Consider the following 12,003-nt stretch of genomic DNA (forward strand, 5'->3'; position numbering starts at 1 on the left):
GACAACATCCTTTTCATGGGAAACAAACAAACGAACAAACAAACAAACAAACGTTTTGGGTTGAAGAACAGCCCAGACGAGCTGGTCTTCTCCAGCTTGTCCATAAAGTCAAATGTGTCAAAGGGTTCTCTGCTAGGCAAGGGAAAGATGTAGGAGAGGATTTTATAAATGGCAGTTGGGCAATTAGTGTTAACCATCAATATCAGAATGGCTTAGATTGCATGATTAACTAGTTAGAGTTTTGAGCTGGCTGGTAATTTTAGATTAAATAGCCAGGCTGCCAGTGACTTGAATATTGATGAATATCCCGTGTTTTATTAATATGCATTCTCTATAAATTAGAGGCTTAGTACACAAAGAAGAAACCTAATGCTCTTGCTATTTTTCATTGCCACAGGTAGAGCTGAATAATTCATAGCAATTAATTTATTTCACTGATTTAGCCTTTTAGGGCGGGGGGAAGGAGGGGGAAGTTGAGCACAAGTAGTCTGCAGGTAATTTTTTTCATGTTTATTTATTATCAATAACTCACCAAAAACATTTGAAGACTAATTCTTAGTTGCAGAGCATTTTTTGTGTTCTGAAGTTGAAGAAATTGAGAGGAACTTGGTCAGAACTGCAAGCAATCCACCAGTCATTACAAGAACCCAAATGAATTTTAAATGGCAAAAAAAAAAAAAAAAAAATCAGAGCTAATTGCAAATACAACCCAGTTAGGATCGGACTCATGTTGATCTGTATTGATTGGTGCCATACTGGTTACATCGCATATTTCTGCTCGTCGTTTGATTGATTGTAATTCTTTAGGACCAAGATTTTCTTGCAAATATTTTTACATGCGCAGAGTTTTCGATCTGTAGTTAGTCTCTAATGCGTTTAAAATAGAATAGGTGAAATGTTGCCCCTTTTGAAACCAAGGGGAGTTTTACCATGGAAGACTTTCCATCTACTGATGGAAACGTTCCTGAAAATATTTTTTGTGTAGATAGAGCAATAACACGTTCAACACAAATGACATTTTGTAGTTGTGCAAAGCGTCAGAGTATGCAAATATAGATTTTTTTTTTTTAATTTTTTTTTTTTTCTAGGTAGGGGGGAGGTGGTGCAGCGTTAAGTACGAGGTGAAATGTTGCAGCGCAAAGATAATTTGCCAATCCTGCAGCTCAGGGTGGCTGCAGCCCCGTTTCAGTGTCACGCAGTCATATCCAGAGCAGGTAATATCCAGAAAGACATGAGGAGGAGGAGGAGGCTGGATGATTACTGCCTCTCCCTTCTGCTGGTTCTTACAACACGCTGCACAGCAGTGAGAGTTGCATAGCACGCAATAAATCATTGCCTCATTATGCTCCTTCTGTAGGTTTGTTTAGGGCACCTACTCTAGTACCAGCTCCAGAGGATTATTTGTTCTTCCCAGAAATTCCTCTCCAACATAGACTTCTGTTTTGATTTGCAGAGGGGAAAAAAAAATAATATCTCCATGTCTTATTTTTAAAGTAATTTCTCAGCGTACACCACGATTTGCATTACAGAACTGCCCAAGAAAATAATTCAGGCAATGTCTGGAGATGATTTTAATTTGTAGGTGGATGATTTTGTCAAGAGGAGGCAAGAGGTTAAAAGATGTTTTCATGTTTTTCTGACTTGTCAACATGAAATATTAGCAAATGAAACACAGGGTCTTCCTCCCCTCCTTTCTTCCTTCCTCCCTTCTTGCCTGCCTTCCTTTTTGCTTTCCTTCTTCCCTTCTTTCTTTCTTGTGTACACAGAAGCTGCTGATCCCTTACCTAACCAGATTACGCTGAATTGTTCTCCGTTGTAAAAGAAGCCTAAGTACCTCATTAAAAAATATTGTGAGGTCCTCATTCACTTTTTTCCGTATGTCTTTAGCCAGCCCTAGTCTACAGCTGGTGCAGGAGGGCACCGGTCTGGTTGATAGAATAAGGATTTTTGACACTTGGTTTTGATTTAAGCAGACAAATCCTCTTAAGAAAATGTGTTCATTAGTTGGCCTAATTTACTAACGAGGAGCGGTATTCAGCATTGCTGAGTTTGATAAAACGGTATTTATTTAGCATTGCACCAAGCGAATGCTGGAATAACCTAGATTGTACCTGCAATGAATTTGAACGGCTGGAGCCGAGACGTCCGCGAGCAGGTGGGTACACTGCAACACGGCTGGGTTTTGCTGCAGTGTGACAATATGATCTAGGATCCGATCCAGACTCCTTGGAAATCAATGGAAATTCTACCCTTGACTTCAGTGGGCTTTGGAACCTGCTCCAGTTGTGACAAAGTGGTAATGAAATGACTCCAACTTGAGGCAGGGAAAGAATTTTCTGGCTTAAGAGATTCAGCGTTTTGCATTGGTAGCTTTGTTTATGCTGAGGGGCCCTGACTTCCAATTTGAATGGTTTTCACACCTGCCTTGCTCAGGTCCTCCCTCCGCAGTTCCTTGAAAAGCAGTAGGATTCTGTTCCGTGACCACTAACAGACATCCCAGCTGGACGGTAAAATTTTGTAGATGATTATGATGTGAAATTCAAAATCATTGTAAACTTGCTCAAAATGTGACCTGCCTTCACGCAAAAGCTCCTTGTGCTTTCTGAACCTTACAGCAAAACTGGATGTGTTCAAAGCCATAATGAAACCTAAAACTAAGTCAGTTTTGTGTAATTTGGGGTTTCATTATACATACTTCTGCATCACTGTATCTCAGAGACCTGGGTATAATCCTTATTTGATCTTAAACTCTTGCAAAGGACCTAGGAATAGAAGATGTGCTGAGGTCAGGACCAGAAGAGACTTTTTTCAACACCTCCTGCAACCTGAGTCCCCCATAAACATTTAGGACTCAGCGAGAATTGTACCCAGCTCTTCTTGATGGAAGTACAATGGTGACCTTCTAGATTGATTAAAGATGTGACATTGATTGACTTTGAAGGGAGCCACATCCACCCTTCTTCTGCCAAAAAGGCAGTGGCTGCAATGTGAAGCCTCAAGAATGGGGCACTGCTCCTCCAAGTACATGGAAGACATCCAAGGGTAACGGGATAATGCAGATAATGGGATAGGGTTCCTCCCCTCCTCTCCCTCAAATACCATATAGCTAGATTTTAGCTACCCAGACTCAGGCCGTAGGAGACTTTTCTCTGATAGCTATTTAAAAGACGAAATAGCTGAGGAAATGAGCTCTTTTTATAGGTTATGTAGGATGTTCAGTGGTTGAGAAAGTCAAAAAGGACTGGTAATGTTGACTCTGCAGGGACCTTTAATGGCGATGGGGGGGGATGATGCTGTAAGGAGCGGTGTGAACAGCACGGTGGAAGCGACGATGTGGTGGGGAAAAGAGCTTTATTCCTCCGGCAAACCCACCCCTCATGATTTTACACGCTGCCACTTTGGGGTGTCTAATTTGGGAGGTGCTAAAATGGCCCCGTTTTCTACAGATAAGCAGTATCTTAGCAATATCTGGTCTCTTCGAGGCACGTTGGGCTGGCACTGAGAAACATTGGCCTCCAAAATTACCACTTTTGAAAATCTAGGCCACTGAACCTGATATGAACTATCAGAAAGCAGAGACAAGGGAGCATTTATGTCGGAGAATGCGTAGTGGCTTGAAAACTACAAATCAAAATAATTCACCCTTTTATGTGTAAATCTCTTTCTCTTTGATACAAGAATTGAAAAGCTGTCTGGTTTTCTTGTAGTTTCCGTAAGCAAGCAGCATGCCACTGTACCCTCTAGAATGCTATTTAAGCGTTATTTAATGTGCAGACCTGTTAAGGTCAAGCAAGCTCATTTGTATGCTAAAACTGAACCCACCAAACCTTACACCTAAAACCAGCCGGCGAGGAGGTCTTGAGTTCCGTGGTTCCCTCCTGACAAGGGTACGGCGTGACAAATGGTGAAGCACCAAAAGATCAAAGCGCTTTTTCAGGGATAACAATAAAATCAGAGACAGAAAGACACCGAGTCCTGGTGCGAGGGTCTGCTGTTCCAAAAGCGGTCTTTCTCAGGTATGACACCAGCAGCCCGTTGCAAGGGGATGCAAATTGGCAGTAACAGCATCAGCAAATTTAGATCCGGTGTGGAGCTTTTTTGAGCCAGTAGAAAGAGTGAGGAGTCACTGCAAGAAGCCCACGTGGAAGGGATTACTGTAACTCACTGATTTACCGGGAGCAGATTGAAAAGAAACTTTTCGATGCAGATATGGAAAGATAGTGTGATGTGTTTTGCTCATATTCCAGAGTCGCTTTCCTCTCTCTGAGCGCCTTAATCCAGATCCTGTTGAAGTCAATAGCTGTCTTGCCTTTCAGAAGGATTATGCCCCTAAATAGCTACTTTAGGAAGTGTACTTTGCTTGGTGATAACACAAAGCAGAGGGTGGATGATTAACACCAATTAGGATTATTTATGAGAACCTAGAAAACAATAGGTCCATAAATCATTGTCTTATCAATTGTAGTTCCTCCTGCGTAATTTAGTCATCATTGGGCAAACTGTGTGTTTCACTGTTCGTTAAGTAGAGATCTGACTGATGTTAGCTGAAGTTTGTGGAAATGTTGAAGGTATGATATGGACGAGGAAAACAGCAGTGTTACAAAAAGCTTCGAGTGGTTTTCAACATTGTTTATGTTATAAATCCTCTGCAGTTTTCCCCTGGGTATATTTAGTGTATTTAAGGCAACTGACAATAGTCCTGCTGCTCTTGGGTTACGCTTCAGTTGTGTCTCCACTGGTGTCTCAGTTTGGAGCATGGGGTGGTTTGCAGTGATCCCCTGGTTGTCTCCATTTGTTGGGCACTAGTCCAGCTGCAGAGCAGCTTCCATGCACACGGATTCCTTCCAGAGGCGGCCCAGTAGGGTGCTCTTTTGAAAAGAAAGCCAGGGCTTGGTGGGACATCCAGCTCTGATCCAAGGGGTCAGCCACACAACCACAAAGTCCTTCGGGGTGTACATAACCCTGCTTTGCAACAGGAAGGCTGTCAAACTGCCCAGAGCTCCCATGACAGCCTGGAGTAGAGCTTGTGCTATAGAGAGGGTCAAAATGCTTTATGTGACGCCCTTTTTGCTGGTGACTGTCAGCACTTGTGACCGCTGCTCCTCTTTCTTCCACCAAGACTTCTCCTGGTTCATTATCCGTTCTGTTTATTAACTGCTGCATCTTCTGTAGCTGTTCCTCCTTGCTGCTGTCCTTTTTTCTTCTACTTTTATCACTTTTTGTGATCCCTTTTCCAATTTCCAACCATAGTCTCCCAGAAGACCTGGAGTGGTGACGCCTGGATGCAGAGGAGATCACACTGCTTATAAATCTGCACCTTGAGGAGGCCAAAAGTTTCTTCAGCAGCAGGAGGTAAGCCAGGACTGCTGGTGGGTGTAAGGAACAGAGAGCAATCCCACACACACGTGAGAAGATGAAGTCAGCGTTCTTGAGGATAGAGACTTTGGGGCAGTATGATGGTCCTGTACAGAGAGCTTGAAGAGATCTTCAGGTGGGAACACACCACCCAACCAGCCGCCTGTTTGATTTAGTCCATGGACCTCTGGGTTCTGCACACCAGAGACTGAAAACTCTTGACTTACCCTAAATTTCCTCTTTGTGGACTTCTGATGTCATAGGAACGGCACAAAAAATTCCATATATCTGCTTTGCCATAACGTTTTCAGCCTGCTAACTTTCCCAGGACTACTTTCTGCACAAATTACTGGAACTTAATTACATGAGGCTTAATTTCAGTTGCCTGGCCAGCTTTAAAAGCATATATTCAAATTCGAACCACAAGGGCAGAATTTGGGGAGCCTCTTTGTCCTCTCACTTTGTGTTAGTTTAAATGAAGAAACTGTGCCTGTGAATCTCTGCTTTATGACACCTATTCCAAGTCAGTCTCCCTTCTGGAGAGACCTCCCAGGCTCCCAGCAGTTTAAGGGGGGAGCAGAAACTACCCCTGATGTTATAGTTCATGTTTTTGAAACTGTGCAAACAATAGATATTTGTCTCCTGCTTATGCATTTTCTTGTAAATAAAATGTATTGAGACCAGAGATGAAGTTACACTGACTTTACACCAGATAAGAATTTGTATTGACCTTTTACACAGAAGTGTTGTGTTATCTGTACATTTCTCAAACAGATCTTGCAATGTTTAATTGCAACAAAAAAAAAAAAGAACGGAGATGGAGAATCCACGGAGGGGCACGGAGGAGAAAGGAGGTAAAAGGACACAGATGGGGAATGGTGGAGTTGGAGGATAACACCAGCTATCAAAGCATTATCTGAGAATTCCTGTGATTAGGGTTTATTATCTTCCTGACCCCACTGTTTCATTATAATCTGCTGCTTAGGTGATCAATAATGAATGGCCTCCAAATTTCATTACGTTTGCTCCCTTTCCGTAGAAGATTTTGCATCAGTTTAGTCCCCTCCATAAGACCTTTTTCCTCTTAAGGTGTGAAGACTTCATGTTTCTGCTGGGGTTGACTTGTTCTTTTGGTATATCAATGTTGTTATTTAGCCAGCAAGTGTCCCACAGCAGTTCATCGAGTAACACTTCCATCTATCACATTGGGATGGTCAAGAATACATTGCAGCTGATATGCAAACACTGACGTATATCTGGAGTTGGGCACCCGCCTCCAACTCAGCAGATAAAAAAACCCTCCGAAGAGCCAACAAAAGAGGGCTTTTTTTAAACACCCCAACCGGCTAGTGGATTATCCTTAATGCGTTGGCAGCATGCCCCTTCTTTCCACTGCAGGAATGCTAGCCTGGCCCTGCAGTCCTGGCTGGTTTTTGTGTTACAGCATGCAGAAGAAATAGTGGAAGACTGATTGGTAACAGTTCATGGCAATTTTTTTTCTCTACAGACCGAGATCACCTTATTTACCTCCAAAGAGGCAAGTATAGTGAGCAGCACCTCTCTCTGGGGAGCGGTCTTCCCTGGTCAGCGTGGCCATGCAGGAGAGGGCTCCTTGTAGGGCTGGCTGTTGTTTCTAGGAGCTCGCTGACATATCTTCGAGAGCTGAGGGTTCAGCTTCTTCTGCGTGAGAGAGGAGAGGAAATGACCTTCACCCAGCTGAGCAGGGAACAACAGGAAACCCTCACGGTCCCAAGCTCCTGCCATTTCCCACCCCCCAGAATTCGGCACATGGGGACCGTTTTGACGAACTATCAGGGGTTCTGTCAGGGTTTAGCCGCTGCAAAGATATTAGCAAAGTATGTTGATGATTCATGGCGAAATGGTGTGCGCTGATTTAAGTGATGGACTAGTCATTCTGTAATGGATTTGAGAATTCCCAATCAGATTGTACTTAGTTTTATCAAGCAGGAAGCTGGCAGGCTGTGTTTTAATCAACTGATAGCATCGCTTGGCGATTGGCATCCAGCTAGTGAACAGAGTATTTCTCAAAGACCAGCTCACTAAGTTGCGAACAGCATCATCCGCTCCGATCTTTCAGGTTTACCTCCTATTCATTCTGTTCAACCTGTTTCTTTCCCAAATTAAACTTTCAGCTGGAAGTGCAGAAAGATGCAGCACATAGATCCTGCGCTGCTCTTTCACCAGCCTCGGAGAGGGAATGAATGAGGCAAAAGACATTTGCTCCATCCTCCAGGAAGCTATGTTGAAACAACCTCCTGGATATAGCACAAAATCCCAGAACCATGCAAATTCAAGGATTTGATGCTGGCACAATTTTTTGAGCGTTCACATTCCATAAGTGCAGTAAATCTATAACGCAGGGACACACCAGGTAAGACGTGGCCTTTCCCCTTTTGAGTCAGGCTGTTTTATCACCCATTGTCTGTTTTATTGCCTAAGACGTACCCTGGGTTCTGACCTGTGCCAATAGACATCAGGAACGGTTTCCTTTCATGATGAAACACATCGGTCTCTTCATTACTTCTAGGAACGTCCAGCTTCAGTTGAGCATCTTCACAGCACAAACCCTCAGGTGCCATAACTGATTTCCTACTCAGGATTGATGTTCTACCACAGTTATTGAGTTACGCAGCCACCTACACCCATGTAGCTGTACTCGAGCAGAGAGTCAAACCTGGGGAGCTGGTTTGTTGTGCCTAGCTCCTGTATAGTAGCTCCTGCGCTTAGCAACCCACCTCCAATATAAATATATCTGCTACTCTGAAGAGCAGGCTTTGAAAAGCACCAGAAGGGATCACTCCCCCATAAGGATTTTTTCCAACATTGCAGAGCTGTTAGGACTCCCAGGGAAGGAAAGTCCCATGGCACCACGTCGGGGAACGGCTCACTGGGCTGCTGGCTGAACCGTATAACCCGGTTGGGTTAAAATTGGTCAAACGTTTGGGGCTCTCAGAAGAGGCTGATGATTGAAAGGACATAAAACAACCGTGCTCACAAAAAGTAATAAAAACGAAAGTGAGGTGTAAGTACCAGAGAGGAATGATTCATTGGGAAATTGTGCCCTTGAAATTGTATTGCAAATCCTGTGAGAGGGAGGAGGTGTATGTATGTATGTAAGGGGCAGATTTTGGGTTATCCGGATGAGTTGAAGATAAGATGAAGATTAACAATCAGATCTGTAATTTAAGGGAACATTTAAGTGTTTGATATTGTCTGCTGACCATTACACGAAAATCAGAGAAAATGAAAAAGATCCCTGTCTCCAGTGTCACGTCCACCTGCGCACTTCACCAGACAGTGCCACCCGGCGCAAGAAAAGAATTAAGGTTTCTGATGCCAGAGCCATCAAAAGGACACGTGAAAACAAAGCTGAAAAAAGCCTTCTGTCTTCTCTCCCTGGATTGGAAAGCATACAATTTCCACAGGGTAATTTTCTGTGTAAACATTCCTATTTGTATGTTTTACAAATTAAAATAAAAACATATCGTGCAGACGTATTCAATAATTTAATTTTCAACCAAGATAATTAATGTATCTGAACTTTATCACAGAGCATAAGTAAGTGGGGAAAAATCCCCCAGCCAGATGTGAAGAGCCTGATCTTGAGTTTCCCACCAATGTTTCATAGATTTGGGTGCATTTATTGCAATGTTTGCTCACTTTTATAAAAACCCTGCTGATGGAATAATCTAATTTCCAAGAGCATCTCCAAGGATAGGAGGCCACATTACAATATCTCACATCATATGTCATTCAGGCAATGTCTCCCAAGTCATAAAACCTATGGAAAGGGAATGGCACTTGATTAGCAGATTCCTCCTCCTTTTCCCTTTTCTGATCATTTTTTTTCCCAGCGGAGTGTACTCCCCCCCGTGCTATCTGACCCCATGCAGGCAGGCTGCTCGTCTCCGTTTGTAGAGAAACAGGCTCTGACGTTCGTCTCTCCTTGCTCTACCTGACTCCAGGTCACACCACCTCATTTAGAGGTTGTTTTTTTCCTTCTGTCTCTGTGCTCTCATTTATATCATCCCACTTGTCCCTCTTCTGTGCCTGTGCGTGCCGCAGTGTGAACTGGTGAACTGGAGCACGGAACTGATCCAGCTGACAAAATATCTGAGAAAAACCCCCCAAGTTTCCGAGCAGTTATTTTCCTGGTCTGAATCACTGCACTTCTGTCCAAAAATTTGCGCTAACACCAGGTCAGGATGGGTAAAAAGAGACAGGACTTCTCCAGCCAGCATCGGTGCTAACTCATGGGCCTGTTGCCCTACCAATTTTTTTCAGCAGTTTCAGGGATTTTGATAAAGACATCAAGGAAGGCTTATATGGTCTTAAAACATTTTATTGATCCATTCATGTCTGCCCAGCCAGCCAGGGCTTCATTTTTTTAAGATTCCTTCCCTATTATCATGGAAACTTGCTAATTACTGTAGAAGCTTGCTAGCAACTTGCTTGAGACACCAGTTTCAATGGAGCAAAGCACTTGCAGCTTGCATAAATCTCAACGTGCAAATCCGTGGGGCCCTTTGAGTGAAAATGGGTTTGCTAGGAGATAATCTGTTGCTCAAGATATTATTTTAACATTCATATCTAAGGCCAAGACCTCAATCCTAGGTCATCAAGTTGACCACAAAGGCAGTAATCGATTGTATTTTGTGTGGTAAATCCATTCTAGATTGCCACTCCCACTGCGTATTTCTTCCTGTTGGAATTGTTCGCCAAACTAGCTGGTCTGATTGATACCAGGTTATTGTGCCTACTGGTGCACTGACGACACAGCTTTGCAACAGGAAAATAATCTTGGTCTTTTTAAACATTGAGGGTAGCAAAAAAAAAGGGCAGCATCAGGACTAAACCAGTTCTGACAATTTCTCATTTCCATTTATTCAGAAAAAAGTCATAATTGAGACTTAAAAAAGAAAGAAAAGCCCTCCGTGACTTTAAGTGTAAAATCCATTTTAGTAGCAGGAAGCTGTTATATGGTTAGAGCAGTTATTTTTATTGTCTGTCTGGGTATAGTTTTTAACTGCAGGCACAGAATAAATCAATAGTGTCATAAAGCTACTCTCACCCTCTGCCCTTTCTAAAGGGACATTGTTCAGTGTCTGCGCTGGATGTGACACAGACTACTGCTTTGGTGCACAGAATTACGCCTCGACTAATGTGCTAAGGGAGAGCTTGAAGTGCGACACATATTTACCTGTACCTCTTTGTCCGTATCATCTCAGAGCCACCCAATTAAAGGCAAAATAAAACACAGATTCACACACAAAAATGCACAGAAGCTCTTCATCGGAAGGGGGTGGGGTGGGTGTAATTCGCTCGCAAATGATATTTTCAATGAATTTGTCCATTCATAAATCATCCCAGGTGAAGTATTTCCAAGACTATCCAAGGAGAGAAAGCATGCAGTGATTCATAGGATAGTCCCCACAACTTAAACCTGATTGTAATCTGCTCCTTAATACAGCGAGAAGGGACGTAGCAGGATCTGACTGTAGGAGGCTAAAGCTAGATAAAATTGGCCTGGAAGTGTGCCTTTTTAATAGCAAGAGTAGTTAACGGCTGGAACAGTTGGCTTAGGAATGCGTCGGATTTAGCATTACTTTCAGTCTCTAAATCAAGAGTGAGTGTCTTTCTAAAGATATGCAATAGCTTCAGCAGAAGTTAGGGCTTTGATGCTGAAATGAGTGGGTGAAGTTCTTCAGCTGCGTTACATAGGAAACAAAACCAGACGATTATGATGGTCCTTTTCAGCCTTACTAATCCATTAAATCCTGGTTTGGGGCCTTTCACACGTTGGGGTTTAAAGCAGCCTCTTAGGTTTTCTGGCTGGTTTCTGCAGGTGATACGCGTTCCAGAGCTGGGTCTGACAAACTCCATCTAAATGGGTGTCCGGAATTGACACACTTTATAATTTATGTATAAATCACTGCCTTTGAATGTAGTTCCAGATCCATTTCCCCATGCAGCTGAGTTCACTTTGTCTGTTCCGTGCGGTGGGGATTTGTCTTTGCAAAGCAGATGTGCATCGGGAAGAGATGTGAGCTGAAATACGCACCATGCACTGCCGGATACCCCCAAGAACACTCACCCCTAATGTGGCCCACGGAGAAGGAAACCTTATGGATCAAATTCTTAGGAGAGTTATTGTCAGAAATGCCCGTTGTCAAGTTAATTCATCGCTTGTGCATTGCAACTTCCCCAGGTTGGCACTTCTGACAAAGGCATGAAAACTGTACTGGTGCTGCAAGTGGGAGGTGGAGACAGAGAAAATCTGTGCTCTGTCTGTGGGACTCCGTGCCGAGACAGCTCTATTTTCACATCTAGTCACAGGCTGATCGGTATTACCTCGGTATTTGTTTGGAGGACGGCTCTCGAGACATGGAATTGGAGCTTGCATTCAGGAAGATTAAAGAAAGTAGCCCCCAAAATAATGCAGGTGGTTCCTGAAGGTAGCACAGGGCACGTGTAGCTTAGTGCTCAGCAGGCAGAGAGACCCCAGGAGTTTGCATGCTTCCACGTGCAGCATGGAAGTTGTTGACTGGGAATAACATTCATCTGGGTAACCTAATCTTTGTTTCCCTTCTCTCTGCAAAATGCTTAGTGCTGGATTTTGTTGTCTAT

The 12,003-nt window shown here is 43.3% G+C and overlaps 1 protein-coding gene across 4 annotated transcripts in view; it reads left to right on the plus strand.

Annotated features, from left to right (window-relative positions):
- MAF (MAF bZIP transcription factor) overlaps positions 1-12,003 on the plus strand; it is a 200,577-nt gene that overhangs the window by 58,417 nt on the left and 130,157 nt on the right. The window contains exon 3 of one of the 4 annotated variants that reach the window (XM_074582865.1): positions 5,251-8,809. The exons of 2 other annotated variants lie outside the window; for them this stretch is intronic. Coding sequence is in view for 1 of the 2 variants with exons in the window: in XM_074582868.1 (XP_074438969.1) it covers positions 5,251-5,275 (25 nt within the window). In the remaining variant the exon portion in view is untranslated. Of the gene's footprint in view, positions 1-5,250; positions 8,810-12,003 lie in introns of those variants that run through there. One more of the 4 variants, XM_074582868.1, reaches the window with a different exon arrangement.

Source organism: Larus michahellis, chromosome 4, assembly GCF_964199755.1.
Source record: "Larus michahellis chromosome 4, bLarMic1.1, whole genome shotgun sequence".
Taxonomy (NCBI): domain Eukaryota; kingdom Metazoa; phylum Chordata; class Aves; order Charadriiformes; family Laridae; genus Larus; species Larus michahellis.